This window comes from Drosophila eugracilis, unplaced genomic scaffold (assembly GCF_018153835.1).
Source record: "Drosophila eugracilis isolate 14026-0451.02 unplaced genomic scaffold, ASM1815383v1 contig_2152, whole genome shotgun sequence".
NCBI classification, from domain to species: domain Eukaryota; kingdom Metazoa; phylum Arthropoda; class Insecta; order Diptera; family Drosophilidae; genus Drosophila; species Drosophila eugracilis.
Window position 1 is genome coordinate 2431723 of NW_024573036.1, and position 16707 is coordinate 2448429.

General features: G+C 46.0%; 1 protein-coding gene across 1 annotated transcript; it reads right to left on the reverse strand.

Moving 5' to 3' along the window:
* Nucleotides 1–327: 327 nt before the first annotated feature.
* On the reverse strand, nt 328–2489 carry LOC108110470 (60 kDa heat shock protein homolog 1, mitochondrial). Its single transcript, XM_017219538.2, has one exon. It carries the CDS (start codon nt 2382–2384, stop codon nt 432–434), a length of 1953 nt encoding a protein of 650 aa, XP_017075027.1. The 5' UTR covers nt 2385–2489; the 3' UTR covers nt 328–431.
* Between the last annotated feature and the right edge of the window lie 14218 nt (nt 2490–16707).

A 16707-nucleotide genomic window follows, 5' to 3' on the forward strand; every position in this document is an offset into this window, starting at 1 on the left:
CCAAATACGAAGGGGAGCAGGCTGAGAGCGGAGTACGGCCGCACATGTGTGAGAAATTGCTGTTTGTTTTATGCAAATGATCATCGCATTGCAGCTGGATTCGCTCTGCCGCTCGCCGTTCCAAATTTTCGGCTTTTGCAATTAAAAACCGAAAGTGTGAAGGAAGCGGAGTCTTTTGTAGACCAGCATAATGAACCGATTGGACGAGAATTCGAACGGAAAAGTGCGGGCCAGGGAAATGGCAAAGGGAAAATGTCCACAAATCAGTCTCACTTTCTCACTGTTTTCCTAAAGGAGAAAGGTTTTTAAATTTTAAGACAAATAGAATTCCCAACTGAAATTTATATTTCCAAAAAATAAAATAAACAGCACTTAAAATTTAGCATCCTCCAAACAACAAAGTCAAGTAGAATTGGAAATCGTTGAGGTTTCTACATAGCTGCACTGTCAATGTCATGCACCTCGACCTGCTCCATTCCAGGAATAGCTTTGACCATCTCGTTCATCTCCTCGGCAGTGGGTCCCCCGCTGCTGGAAGCGCTTTTTCCACCACCACCTGCCATTCCGCCGAAACCACCACCCATTCCTCCCATGCCACCGAATCCCCCCATTCCTCCCATTCCTCCCATGCCACCCATTCCACCCATTCCACTAAGGGCTGCCAGCTCCTCCAGTCCACCCATGTTCATGTCAAGACCGTCATCCATTCCGCCACCCGCTCCTGCCAACTTGGCCAAGAGATCATCATTCCTCGAGTCAGTGATCACCACCTCAGTGGTGCTAAGAAGGGACGCCACACCAGCTGCGTCCGTGATAGCGGTCCGCAACACCTTAGTGGGATCAATGATGCCCTTCCTCACAAGAGGACAGTATTCATCGCCCATGGCATCGTAGCCGTAGTCTCCTGAGCCAGCCAATACCTTAGCCACCACCATGGCGCCATCCACTCCAGCGTTCTGGGCAATGGTCTGGCAGGGCATCCTCAAGGCATTGCAGACGATATCAACGCCCTTCTGGAGGTCTGTACTCTCCACTTTGAGTTCCTGGAGATGGGGAATGCAGCGCAGGAAGGCAGTGCCGCCACCAGGAACAATTCCCTCCTCGATGGCCGCTCGAGTGGCATTCAAGGCGTCTACCACACGGTCCTTTTTCTCACCCACCTCCACTTCGCTTCCTCCGCCAATGTGAAGCACGGCCACGCCCTTCGTTAAGGCAGACAGGCGTTGGCGCAGACGATCCCTCTGCTCCGCTTTGGTCTGCTTGTCAGCCAGTTCATCCTGAATCTGCTGGATGCGCATTTCCAGAAGTCCTGCCTTGGGCTTGCCCTGCAGTAGGATGGTGCTGTCCTTACTGATCACAGCCTCACCCACCTGACCCAGATCCTGCAGTTTAGCCTCTTCCATCTTGGAGTAGTTGATGTCATCGCCGAAAATGGTTGCTCCCGTGGCAGCGGATATATCACCAATGAGCTCCTTGCGATGGTGTCCAAAACTGGGCGACTTAACTGCGCAGACCTGCAGACCCAACCTTAACTTGTTGAGAACCAAAGCGTTCAGGGCCTCGCCGCTGATGTCCTCGGCTATGATTATCAAAGGACGTCGTTGCTTCATAGATTGTTCCAGACCCTTCACGATCTCAGAGAGTGCAGTGATCTTTTTCAGGGAAATCATCACAAAAGCGTTGGCGAACTCCACCTTAGAGCCCTTAGCGCTGTTAACGAAGAAGGGCGACACATAGCCAGTATCGAAGCGCAGGCCCTGGATAATGTTAAGTTCATCCTTCAGCCGCTTGCCGTCCTTCACAGTAATAGTTCCTTTAGGCCCCACTTTATCGGTGGCCTCTCCGATCAGACGACCAATCTCGGTATCTCCATTTGCGGACAGGGTGGCTACTTGTTGGATCTCCTCGCGGGTTTTCACTGCCTTGGACATCTCTTTCAGCTTATCCTTCACAACGTCCACGGCGAGCATTACACCTCGACGAATCTCGACTGGATTTGCTCCGTTGTTGATCTGACTGAAGCCTTCTTTGGCAATCGCTCGAGCCAAAACAGTTGCTGTGGTGGTGCCATCTCCCGCTGATTGATTAGTGTTGTCGGCCACATCCTGGACCAACTTGGCGCCCAGATTCATATGCTGATCCTTCAGGGCGATCGAACGAGCCACCGTAAAGCCATCCTTGGTGATCTTTGGTGAGGTCCAGGGTCGTTCCACTATCACACTGCGACCCTTGGGACCCATTGTCACAGCCACGGCATCCGCCAAAATATCAACTCCCCGAATCATCAGGGCTCGGACTCCGGGTCCGAAGCGCACTTCCTTCGAGTACATTCGCGTGAAAGAGAGGCTCGAGCTGATAGCCTGCGACACACACGAACGGAACATCTTGTAATTAATATCAAAACCGCAACAAATGGAAAATACGCAGTAATTCAATGTTTAAATATTTGTAGTTTGATTTCAGGCACGAAATGAGAACGAATAACAAGTATGGAGACTGTTCAAGCAGCTGTGACGTTCTGAAAGGCTATCGATCTAGGCCTACTGTCGCATGGCTTTTCAATCCTATTAGAACGGTGACCCAAAAATAACACCCTGCCAGGGGGCCAGGTCTTTAGAAGTCGGAACTTTGAGTTAGATATTATACTTTTTTATGGGAGTTTCAGCTTTGTAAGATGAACTTTGTACCCCGTTCGCATGTACTTTGCAAAAGTAGGAAGCATTCTTTAATTTTATTGATTTTCCTCGAGCACTTTTCGGACTGTTCATTTGTGTGTAGAAGTTTTCAGGCAATCGCCAGTTTTCACAACTTGCATTGGTCTGGCGCCTGGCCGTCTGCGATCGAGGCTCTGAAGTCTTCGACAACAGAAGCCCGGCCTTCTGTTTGCCGGAATAAATTAGCGTGCAGCTAATAAGCCCCGACGTTCTGGGTGGAGTCTGCCCATTTGCAGTTCTTTTCGGCTCTATGGGCTGACCCACAAACAAGTCCGTAGACTGCAGATTTCCCAGAACTGCTCTGGAGGATGGATGCATTTTCCTTGGCTGGCCGTTCCCATTTCGAAGGCAGCTGTCAAAAATTGTTTGCTGCCTACTGCAAGCCAAAGAAATTCACACATGTTGCTCGTAGCCAAATAGCAAATGGAAATGGGGAGTTTGCGACGGAGACGGAGATGGAAATGGAGATGGGATGGAAATGTTGAGTGCACAGCGCTCAAAAAGCCATTATTTTCACACGAAGAAGCATAAACAAAAAATATATTTTTTATTGCTAATATTTTCTGTTAATAGCCAAACCATTTACCACGTTAATGCATTTGGAGGACTAGTGTTGGGGGAGACGGTTATTGTTTAAAATCGATGTATCATAGAGCCAAATCTGCTTAAACCCAATATAAAAGTTTGATTCCGTGACACAGTCCATCGATTTAGGTTGCATATTTTCTCTCTGTGCTGGAGACAGGGATCTCTCTCTATTGGAGTTGGGGTCGGAATCGGGGTCCGTTTCCTGGCCGCTTGACGCGTTGATTGCCATGTGCAAGCGGTAGCATAGTAGCCGGGTTTTGTGTCAAAACCCCGTCACCGATTTCGGGGGAAGGGCGGAGGAGCTGATTGATGAGGCATTTGCATGTTCGACTCTCGGGGAAGTCGAACTTCCCTTCCCCTCTCAACATTTCTCTGTGGCTTTGCAAACTCTGCGACATGTGAAAGTGTCCATGGACTCAAGACCACCTGGTGGGCCTTACGATAATCGAAGCTGTAACCCATCTGCAGGGTCTCTGGTGGGCCTCAAATTACTTTCGCTGAAGAAGAGCCTCGATCTATGATTAATTGCAGGCCATCTTCGGGGATTCTCCAATTGATTTCTGTGTGTTTTTCGTGGCTTAAATTAACCCATTGACCGCTGCAGCGGTCGATGATTTCCTATTTGGTTTTGCCAGAGTTTTGCCCAGTCTGTCATTAGCCGCGGATCTCCATGGATCGAGCAGATGAAGTCGTTCCGGTAATTGTGGAGCAGACAGCGAAGAAAGTTTTAATGAGAAGTGGGTAGACGGCAGACTGGCGGTTCAATCTGGCGATTTGCGTAAGTACCAGGGCAGACGGAATTCCAGGACCTGGGATCTGGGGCAGCCAAGTGCAGATTGAGCTCATGGGATCGATCAATCGATGAGGTGCACTAAAAGAAATGTTCAGAACTCTGAAAGACAATAAGGAGTAAATATTTTGTTTTATTAACTACTAGCTGGCTTCTTACAGAAGTTGCAAGAAAACAACTCAGACATGTCAAATTAAAATGTTAGCTGGAGCTTACACCATTTGTCAGTGCATATTTCTGAGTGCATTAGGGCAGCGACAGCAGCGTCTCAATTTAGCCTTTGCTCCCAGGTTTTTCAACTCAACTGAGGAAAACTGCGCGCCTCTGAAAGACTGCCTCTCATATTGTCACGTACCGGGCGGTGTCAAGAGTGCATGAAAATCGTTTGCCGCATTGACTGTAATTAACTTTTTGACTCGATTTGACTGCAGTCGGGAGCTGGGGCCCAGTCCGACCGGCCACCGTGTCGTATGAGCAACTGGCACCGTTCCCAGCCCCCGAGGAAACGGAGAGCAGGTGCTCCGAAGCTCGATTTCGGTGGCGGGGCAATTAAAATTCCTATATGGCCTGCCGATCTGTGGCCAATCGAGTGGCCAGGAATGCGTGCGGCGTCCAATTCGATTTCGGTTTCAATTTGTGTTTGCTTATCAGCTGGAAAAACAATGCACAAACAAACGTTCGCTGGCTAATAATTAAAATTACTTTACACGCCGCCACTTAAATGGCATCGCTCATACGCCGCGTTAGCCGCGCTGTCCCCCGCGGTTGACTTGCCAAATTGGCTGTCAGTGGGCAGGCGAACAACTAAAGCCACACAACGGCTTTAACTTAAAGTTAGACAACTGCAGCAGCCGAACGGCAGCCTTTGTGGCAGCAACGGTGGCAAAATAATTTGCATAACCCGCAATCTGTGTAATCTCCCGAGTTGGTGGCATAAATTAAAAGGAAAATGTCAGACTAGGCCGAGGGAAAACTTCAGAGGCAGAGTGGGCGGAATTTGACCCAGCTCTCACGGCAAAGGTTGATCTAATTAAGTTTACTAAAGTAACGATTATAAAACTTTAAATTAACCTTTGGGTGGTCTTGATTTCTACCTTTGGTTTCCATCTGAAACTTTGTTAAGTCAACATAAGGATATTGTCACTTATGAGTGAGCCCCTCACTAACAGAAAGTGATTCTTCACAAATCCACAAACTGGTGAGTAACCCCCTGCTCCTGCCCATGGCCACAGAAATCCAGCCACCCACTCGTCCAGCGATTTGTATTGTCACATCGCAACGAGTGTCGTACGAGTGTGGACAAAAGAGTTGACCCGGAGAGTCAGAGTCGTCGGAATGGAGACGGCACTTCACACGCCGCCGTGGCAAAGACAACTTAATGCTTAATACTTATTGTCGCGCCTTAATCTAGATACACTCGGCACTAACAACTAACAACCCACCGCCGAGCAGCCAGGGGATGGGGCGAGGGAGCAGTCCAATCCCAGCCAATCTGCAGCTCGTGCTCGTCCGGCAAACATAAAATTGAGTGGCAAAATGTTTTCCTCTGTGGTTTTTTCGTTTTGTTTTTGAACATTTTGTTGTCACGGCTGTCGCCCCTGCTCCGCCACACATGCCAAAAGCCGATGGCCGGGACTGTCAGTCTTCCTATGACTTCCACTCCCGCTTTCAAAAACCAGAAAGAAACAGAGAAAAATCCCAACCCCAGTCGGACTGTAAATCTGCATGCGCGTCGCGGTGTCAAAACTTTTTTAAACAAAATAATTAAATGTAGAGAAGAGGGAAGCCTCGGCAACAGCGCATAAATAGTTGCATGGTTTGCTGCCCCCCACAAAAACCCGTCTCGGAGTCCCCTTCGATTCCCCACAAAAGCTCATGCAAAGAAATCCGCTAGAAAGTCATGTTCGTGTGCTGCAACTTCGAATTGAAGCTGCAGAATCAGCCGAAAAATGCGCCTGCCTCTCATCCACATATTTATTCCCCTCTTCAGAGGTGGATGCGTGATCGGTCCACTCACGACTGATTCCTCTAAAAGGAAGAAGGATTAAAACCAAATAATATTTTCAAATGCTGAAGAAGTAAACTATTAATTTAAAACACAAATATTAGTCAGACAAAAATAGTTCTGATTTGTAGTCCTGTTTCCATTAAATTAGGTCATATTTTGGACATCATCTCCCTCTCCCCATCATCAAGAATCACGCGACCATCTCAGGCCGAGAGACTTCTGCTTGCTGCCTGCTGCCTGCTCCCAGCTGCATAATAATTTATGATCGCGTCCAAGATGTGGGTTAATCGTGTTTTGGGCTAGTTTCTTGCCCCAGCTTGTCTCTGCACAAAGACTGAATCCCCTCCAGTCGCCGCCATCTAAATACAATCCCGAGATTGCTGCTGGTTGGCTTTCTGCGTTTTGGCATGTTCTTCACATCCAATTACTGGGTCAGGGACCTGCAAGTCCTGATCTGCACTCGGCAATTTCCACAACGAGATACTCCCACCTCAGGCCGCCTTCTTTCTAGCCCACTTTTTCCCGCCGCTCACCGTCAGTCAGTCAATTTCAAATGGGGCATTTAATCTCTGGGAATGCGTAACAGGCGTCTACAGGCCACGCACGATTCCCAAGGCAATTAGCCATGGAAGATGGCTATTGGCCAAGGACCCCAAGTCCCTCTTTGCCACCCACCTCTGCACCACCATTGCCATTTTGCAGTTTCATTCTGCTGTGATGAGCCGCCAAAAAGCAATAAAATATCATTTTATTAGCATGCGGACTCGACTCCAGTGCCAAGGTGGAGGCGTTCTCTATTTCCACAACACCCTCCCGCTCCGCCTTTTTGTGGTAAATAGCCTCCTTTGTGAGCAGCAACAAAAGCACGACGCGTGCACTTGCAACCAAACGAGTTGGGCTTAAATTTCAGGACAATTAAAGTGACATAAGTGCGAAGGGGAAATACCCTGACTTAACTTTCTTGTTATCTTGAAAAATTTGGTAAGCAAGGCTCTATCTTATCAATAAGTTACAAGCGTTTCGGGAATGGATCATCCCGTGATTTTGCTTCCAAAATATAAGTATTTTTCTCATAACAGTGCCAAAAATGGTTGGAATATCGAATGGGATACCTCCTTAAGTTTGTATTTTAATTTCCAATAAAACTGTATTCACAGTTTAAAACGTAATTTTTTGGCCATTTTTCGTAAAATTAGACGATGCTACCCCTTTCCGAAAATGAAAAATTCGGTCCACCCTGATTTCCCCCCTAAAATTCAGTATTTTTCTCATTGCAAAGCCAAAAATGGTTGGAAAATCGAATGGGATACCTCGTTAAGTTTGTATTTTAATTTCCAATAAAACTTTGTTCACAGTTCAAAATGTACATTTTTTGACAGTTTTCGTAAAATTAGACGATGGTACCCCTTTCAGAAAATGCGAAATTTGGTTCACCCTGTTTTCCCCCTAAAAATCAGTATTTTCGTCATAGCAAGGCCAAAAATGGTTGGAATCTGAGCTGGTAATTCGATTCCCAATAAAACTGCATTTAAAGCTAGAAATGAAAAGTTTAAGCCACTTTTCGCGAAATGAGTTGGCCAACTGCAGAGCAAACTGTAGTCAGTATTTAGACAGGCTTAAAGATTCTGTACCCGTTTGCGGCTCTCTATGGGTCTCTGGGTCTTCGGAGACCGTTGCCCAACGTCCAACGTCCAGTGTCCGTGGCTGCTGGTTCAGAATTTATGCATATGACCTTAGTTATTGACATAATTTCGTGGATGGCGGCTCGGGCACGAAACGAAAACGAAATGCGCATAAAAATGCTGGTTGGATGCCAAAAGGGAGAGGGGTTTCAGATTCCCCAATTCGCCAGTTACCAGTTGCCGATTGTGCGAAATGTTCACGCTGCCTCGGACAAATGCGCAAATTTGTATGGAGGAGAGGATCCAGGGGGATCGGATCAGGTGATTATCACGGCCTCCTCCTCGCCGGGGCATTTGTCAAATTTTCCACTTAATCCGACGTCAGCCGTGCTCGCATGGAAAATTGTCACAGGCCCCGCGTAAAGGCAGGTAAAAGGCGCCCCACGGCGACTCAGCTCCATTGAGCTTCTCTGGATCGCGGCGCTTTAATTGGTCTTATGAAATGGACAAAGTGCGAAATGAGTTATGCGCACGCGCGCACCCGCAGCCGAGTCTCCAGTCCCCCAGATCCCGTTCCCCAATCCGGTCTCCACCCCGAAGTCCACGTTCAGTCCCGATCTCCGAATGCGAATCCGAATCCGTGGCCGATAATGAACGCATGTGGGAATTCGAAAATTGGATTTGGGTATTGTGCAACCAGCTTGGAAGCCAGTGACAGAAGGAGAAAAAAGTCAGGTGTTTAGTACACTGAGACTAAAGGGGATTGCCTTTAAAAATCGAGAAATAATTGGCAACTCAATACTTGGCTCGTTTAGGTTATACTTGTTGGTGCCTAAGTTTGCTTTTTTCCGTGCAGTGACTCTGCCGCAGTCTCAGTTTCGGATTCCCCGCCTGAATTTGTATCTTTTTCTGCTGCCGTCGCATTCGCACAGATACAAAAGTGCAGATGCGATGCAAGTGTGAGTGTGAGCACGCAAAGTATCTATTAGCGTCGCCTTTGCGCGCTGAAGTCAAACGGAATCTGTTTAGCAGCCGCTGTCTTTTGGCGTTTCTGTTTCTGTTTCTGTTTTCCACGTTCGGGTTTCGGCCATCGCGAATTATCTGTTAATTTGTGGCAATTTAGAGATTTGCAGATACGAAGCTCACTCTGTGCATTCAACGGCAGCTGCTGATACGAGAAGTCAGCGGACAGAAGTCAACAAGTGGCCAAGCGATATGGATAGCGGATGATCATCAGCAGTTGATCGGTCAGGAGGCTTTTCCAGTCGGTGGTCAGGGCTGAAAATCCTGACAAAGTCAAAGATGTAAAATCATATACTTCTAGGGATGGTTTTCGCTTCAACCAATTATCAACCCCGAAATAGAGAATTCCGTTTTCCACAGGCACCCTTTTTCACACAGACTGTCCCAGCTTTAAACTTGGCCAAGACTAAGCCACCACTGACTTGCGATAAATTCCTGACCAGCAGCAACAATCCAGCCACAAACGAGCTGCCGAAGAAGAGGGGTTCGCAGAGGGGCTTACTCGGCCTCAATACGCATGCGCAATTTTTCAAAAGCTTTTAAAGTGAAGAGCCCAGAAAATTACGATGTAATTTTTGTAATTTCTGTAATTGCCTAATTCTGATTAATTTGAATTGACGAACGGAGGAGCACTGGAACAGGCTTTTGAGGGCAGAGCTCCAATTGGGAACCGAATGCCGAACACGACTTTTTTGCCAGTGCATTGGCTTGTAGCCCCAATAAGCATTCCCTGGTTACCTTTTGTGATTTTCTCGCTTCCATTTCTATGTACAGAGAGAATTATGTGATGGTCTTTTCTTATTTGAATTAAGTAAAGAACACATCTTTAAACTGTAGTCAGGACATAGTCATTGGAAAAATCATCGCTCAGCTCAATAATTTCTGAGTTTCTTTGTAGGCATTGAAGTATAATTTTTGCCAGTGTTCTCTTTCTGCACACTCACATCTCGTGGCCAGCTAACCGCTTTAGTTACCTGGTTAACTTGCTCAGACTTCTTCCTCGGCGGCAGATTGAGAGGTCAAAACTGAAAAGCTGAAAATTATGCGCCATTGTTGGCTCGCTGCTTCGGTCTCCAGAAAAGAGGCGCAGAAGCAGCTGCAGAGCAGCAGTCTCGGATTTATCCCCCAGTCGGACTTCGGCCTTCTTACACTTGGCCTTCGCGTAATCCTTACTTATGCGTACTTTTGCATTGAGCTCAGCTCGAGCCCGATTCCCAACTAACTTCAATTTATTTGTGGGTTGCCCGACACTGCGTGGCCTTCTTTAATTTGATTAAAATTTATGAAGAACTATCGTAGATACCAGAAGAAGTTGCAATTGAAGATTCGTCTGGGTTAAAATGATAGAGATAGATAACATTCAATTGCTGGATTTCTTTAAGTTTTTAATGCTTAATGAAAGGCTGTGATTAGCATGGTTTCTATTTGCATCTAGAAAGTGTCCGGCAACTAGCCCCAGGGATCACCTCAACTTGGTTAAGCTAGTTCTGCTATCAGATAAATTGACTTGAAAGTGGTGACAAGGTCGCTGGGTTAATCCACGACCAGGGACCAATAACAGGGCCACAATAACTCAATTAAATGCCGGGCCATTAATCATACGCCAAGTGGAACCAACGCAGATGCTGCGGAGATGTTCCGGCGATTGGGGACTGCAGACGATGTGTGAAAATCTCCCGTTGCGATGAAAAATTAAATGCAACTCTACGGATCCGTAGATCATCAATGAAATTTAATATGCAAGAGCAGCAAACGAGCATCGGGAGCAGCGTTAAGAAGTAGGGAAGTTGGTAAGCTGGTGAGCTGGCTAGCTGGTAAGACAGAGAGGCGATGTCATTGTGTAGCTTAATTAGCCAAAGTTGTTGGCGACCCGCTGATTAGAATGCCATCATAGAATCGGCATCAGTCCGGGCAGTACGATCCACGATCTAAGATCTATGCTCTGCGATACACTTTCCACCGACTGGAGGCAGCGGGCTAATGAAGTCGTTGCCGAGCCTGTTGATGTTTCGGCAATTAATCAAAACTCGAATCAAAATGGAAATGGAAATTTAATGGCAGACAAAACGATTCATCTGAACGATGGGAAATTGTTGAAATCAGATGGAATCTAACGAGCGTTACACAGAAAGAAATCTTATTGATCCTATTACTACTAATAAGCTAATAACTAATGTGTATTAAAGTATGAAAATTGAAGGAAAAGTTCGGAGTGTTCTGTAGAATATTTCCACTTCACTAACTATTTTAGCTTCAAATATTGTTTTCTCTGTTTAAGAGAGAGTCGTAGTCATAATCTTGGCCATAATCGTGGACATGATCATGGCCAATCAAGCCGCACTCTCTCTTTCTGTCCAGTAACTGCAACCGCAATTTCGCGGAATGCTCAATAGACTTTTGTTTAATGCTCGACGATAATTTATGCGGCAACCACGAGGTGCAGCAGGAAGAGGAGGAGGTTGTGGAGGACCAGCTAGTACCAAGAACAAATGCGAGTTTTGGACATAATGCGCGAACTTATGCAAATGCAGGGATTGGCCGTGGACCAGGGCCTTGTCTTTGCTGGCCTGACTTATACCTGAAATTTGTCTAGTTGTCAGTAAATATGGGAAATCAGTTTGCAACATGCGTGCCACAGTGGGAAGAGGCTGCCCGGAGGAGGCGACATTGAGACTTAAGCGGAAGGCACAGCAGGAGCGTAGATAGCCAGCATCAGATACAGATACAGACGACTAGTAAATGGCGACAACATATAGCCGCAGAGAAATCCCACAAAGGCCCAGGCAAAACCTCTGTGGGGGCAGGGTAGTTGAAGAGCAGGGAACATGGAACATGGCTTTTTTCCTCCCAGAGATTGATGCCTATTGACTATTGATGCGGCGGGGTCAGCTCCTCCAAATTCAGCTGCAGCTTTGGGCTCAGTGAGTGGCATATGCATATGAGCAGCCACCGATATCCGCGGCTCTATAAGGATAATGCTCACAGAACGCAGGAGATCGCAGGTTGCTCTCAGACAGCTAGAAAATTTGCAATGCAAAGTGTGGAAAGATGTGGAATGGTACCCAGAGCCAAGTGTCTGGAAACTCTACACTCAACAGTCTACACTTTTCAGACTACAAGATATCTCTGGCTAGGATTCCTAAAGATTTTCCTTGATTTAAAAAGATGGCCATAAGACAAGGACTAAAGGTAAAAGGATTTAACCTATATAAAAATAAAAAATTCATTTTTTCAGTATTCAAAATTCAATACTTCAAAGTTAGTTGTTAGTTATATACCCATTAAAGTTTATTAGTACGTGGTATAAATATGAGAAACTTTTAGAGGTTCGCTGAACCAGCTAGAGAAGTTCTTTACCACACCCCTTAGGCTTGTGCTGCCGTTTGGCTCAGGTTTCCGGAGAACTCTCTCTGAATGCCGGCAATTTATGCATAATTTTGGTTTATGGGAAGCGTTTACATAATTTCGGCGACAAAGAATCGATCAGAGCTAGGCTCGAATCACAGAGAACCCAGGGCTCGTTCGCTTCCCGCCATAAGTCATTTGACAAAACGATGGGATTTCAATAAATTTCGCATAAAACCGGCAAGTATTCAATTCGCTTGTTGTGTAACATAAATTCACCGCTAGAATTAATCCCCAGTTGGAGTCAATTAGTATTTTATGGCGCTTTTATGGATTCAGCTCGTCTTTTTTGGGGGAACTCACAGAGAGCGAGCTAGATCCCAGGCAGACATCAAAGGCCAAGCGCCAGAGCCAAAGGTTAGCCAAATTTAGGAATTAATTTTCCCGTGCTATTATTTATACCAGATCGGCGCAGCAGTCCGACTTCATTAGCACAGCCGGAGAACCCACCCAAGTTGTCCGCTCGGCTCGGCTCATGGCTCATGTAAGTGGAACGCCGCCTTATCAGCCGACTGGCTGGAGAGAAGTCCAAGTCAAGCTGGCGGCCAAGTCGGGCCATTCTAAACCTGGCTTTATATCGAAAGCGTATTTCAATTAAAACTAAAACAGAAGGCCAAACAAGTTGCGGAACTCCCGAGATCCGAGAGAGATCTTTCTCACCCGCGAGCCTATACACTGAGAGAACTTAGTACTACTTCTTAAGTAGTTTTCCTTTAATTATTGAAGTAAACAAGGTGAATCGGGCATAAAGTCTTTACTAAACATAAGTAAAAACCTTGAAATTGGTATAAAAACTTTCATATCTGCATAATTTCATATCATTTTCTTCGAGTGTATGGCATCTTCAGAGCAGGAGGCGTACGAACGCATGAAAAATCGAACAAAATGCGCGTCTCATTAAAAATTCGCATAATTTAGAGATTAATGAACGACGCCGGGGTCGACAGAGCGACAGCGACAACGACAACAACGATGACGGCGTCGGCTACCGAAATAAAATAGCGAAATTTATTGACATTTCCCCCCAGCCCCTCTCCCAGGAAGATCGGGGCGGGGGAGGAGTCGGCGGTATTGAATGGTATTCTGGATTCAAATTATGATTTGATGATGAGCCCGTTGACAGGTCGAGATCAGAGCAGGAATTCCACCAGTTCTATCGACCAGATTTGCATGGCCATAGCGAAGGATTACGCCGGTATCTTAGAGGTGGACAGGAGCAGAATGGAGGCAAATGCGCAAATAAATAAAACTTACTATCGGGCCAGGAAATCAGCGAGCAGCAGAAACAGCAACCGAGGGGAAGGAAAAGCTACTTCAGTTGGTGGGTAGAACTCGCATACCCTATGCTGCCAAATATCTACGATGAACTTTAGGAAATGGTGGTTTAGAAAGCTTGTTCTAGAATGTTAGCAATAGAAATGTGGTTTTATACGATTATATATACTTTTTATAAGTATAAAAGTGGCAACTCAAAAGATTTGCAAAAATTAAGCTATAAAGATTAATTTATGACCATATTTTATTAGCACTTAAGGTGGCATTTTTGGCTTAGACATAAGCTGTTAAAATTTTTATTCGTTGAGAATAAAGTTAATGATATTATGTAAATGCGAAATAAAACATTGAAAGATGTTATTGCTGGTGTCCAATTCGGACCATTTAAAGCTAAAAATCCTTATATCGATCCGCGGGTCTCAAGTCTAGAATATTCCTAAAATCCATATGATGTTGAAAAGACCCAAGTCCGCAATATACATTTGGGAAGTGTGTTAAACAAGAGCCGCGCCTGCAGAGACCAACGGAAGAGAGAGCCTGGCAGGAGGGAGAGTATTTGAGGAGCCTGAATAAAGCCAAAAGACGGAGAAGGAGATGCAGTCCAAGTCCCAGTCTCATTCTCAGTCGGAGTCGGAGTCGCAGTCGCAGCCAGCAACATGTGGCTAAACAACAATTTATGATGTTGCCGCTGACAGGCGAATGTTGTTTGCAGTTGTTGATGATGACGATTCCAAGGATGATGACGACAACAACAGCAAAAAAGCAACTACAACAACGACAATGTTGCTATTGATTTTAAGGCGAATGAATGGCCCAGCCCAGTCCGCATCCCCATCCCCATCCTCATCCTCATACCATCCCATCCTCTTCCTCCATATTTTTGCCGGCTAGGATGTTGCAGCTATGTAACTTTGCATATTACTCGCATGATGGATTCCGATTCGCTTCGTTTTGTCGTTTTGTGTGTGGGCTTTCAGCAACAAGCTGGATGTTGAACGTCGATCGACGATCGCTGAAAACTGAAAACCGAGATCTGAAATGCTGAATTGTCGAGCCTTGTTCTGGGCCCGAAATGTTGACAAAGCAGGAAGCAGCTGGAGATGCCGATGCCCGCTGATGGATTGATCTGATCTGCTAATCCAATGCCATCTCCCTTCCTCTGCACCGGAGTGCCAAATTTCAATGGCTGCTGCAAATTATCCACCATAACCATCCGTCCATCCATCGCATTCCATCCATAAATCCATCAGCTCAACTCTGGCTGGGTCTCAATAGTACCCGTTGCCATTAACTGATTTGCAAGCTGCGGGCGGGAAACGTTTCCCCCTGCTTACCACAAATCCAAGTACGCCTCTGATCTGGGTCTGCGTGTGGGTGGCGGCAGTGACCAGCTTTATCCGCTCTAGCCCAGATCTTTGATGGCTTTGTATACACCTAAAAAATATATGCCAAAATTATATTTAAAATGTATCTTAAATATTTCAAGAAAAAGTTCACACTTCCAGCTAATCCACTCTCCTTTCAGGATTCCCAATAAATTATAAGATTTCTGTTAAATAATAAAAGCTTTTTAACAAACCCTTCGACAGTTTTTCTTTCTGTGCAGCCAGACATTACTCTCTTGCTTTTCAAGTGCCTGTCAAGACTGTTGTGTGCCCGGTGTTGTTGCTGTTAACTCATTTCATTTGAAAAGTGGCAAATGCAAGCCGACAGCTAAGCGACGTCATTTACGGTTTTGACAAGCGGCGAATGACCAAATGGTTAACCATTGTCCATTGTCGGTAAGAGAACCTCCCGCAATCGGCGTGATCCACCAGGGCGATTCCTTTACCATTCCCACTTGACCATTGAGCCACCAACGTGCTGCATTCCCAATAAACGAGCTTCAAATCAAACAGAAAACGCTGCAATGTTGCTGCCTGGGATGTGGCACGCACTTTTCGTGTACGTTTCCCAGACAAATTGCAGAATCTGCGAGTGCTCGAGAGTTCCGCGGAATTGGGAACGGAATCGGAATCTGCTCTGTGGCATCTCCACGATGGTCCCACCCCAAAAAGCGGGTCGGAATTTCAGCTAATGTTGCCGCAGCAACTTTTACTCGAGGCGCCAAATTTTCCGATGGTTCGTGAGGAAAACGAATAGTAAAAGTATTTAGTTCTTAAGATCTGTAATTGCTTCCATTGATTGGCAAGCGCGATGAAGGCTGCAAAAGTCAACCACTTGAAGAACGGGAAAGTGAACTTCGATTGCCCTTTCAATGGCCTGAAATTATTATATTTAACCCACATTATGGGGCTATCAAATAATTAGGAATGTGTAATAAAGTATTTGTTCTTACTACTACTGCATTTTTAATCTTTTCGCTGAAGTTCAGATTTTCTCGCTACTCTGAATATATCAGTTAGAAATTGTATCTTTGGATCGCAGCACAAATTGCCATTATCCATAGGCGATCTCTATAACTCCCTTTCCTTACCCCTTTCCTTTTTTCGTTTGTTGCAACTTACGCAACATTTGCATTGTCTGGTTGTTGACGCAACTTTGTTGCTCCTGCCTAATTTCGAAGCCCCGAAAAACGAAAAACAATGGGAAAGAACCAGGAGCAGGAGGCGTACGATGGTGCAACGGAAGGGGTTGGGGCCGGGGGTCTGCATACCAAACACTCAACGCCGCACTTTACTCCCTGGGTCCCCCTCGATCCCCTTTGACCACTCCACTGTACACATTGGAAAAATACGTGTTCGAACACGGCGGATGCCTTTTTTTTCTTTTACTACCTAAACTTAACCTACCTGGATTTTTAACTCATAAAATAAGTTTAAGTTTATGTTGCGATAAATCCAACTCTGTAACACAATTCTTCTCAGTGTAGAGCCAGCACTTCAACTGCACTCGGCAACAACAACTTGGCACACAGGTGAGCATGACTGCCAACCGGTTTATGCTGCTCAGGTGAGCTCTCTCCCTCGGAGAGCAGCTAATTTACATGCCAGAAGAGCCTGGACTCGCCACAAAAACAATGGGTAGTTATGGTGGCTATGGGCTTCTCTTGGAGCGAGAGAGCACATGTAGATAGGTAGCTCTCTTCCCTGGCTAATTGTGGACCTGTCGTCGATCTTATTTTGTGTATTGTGTGTGCACCTCTGAAATTCTTCTCCGGATCTCTGGGAGAAACCGACCAAACCACTCTGGGGAGAAACTATTCACCACGCGGCGATTCTTCGGGGCTCGCCATCTTCATTACAGCGATCTCTTGACCACAGGTGGGTTTCGAGGTGGGTT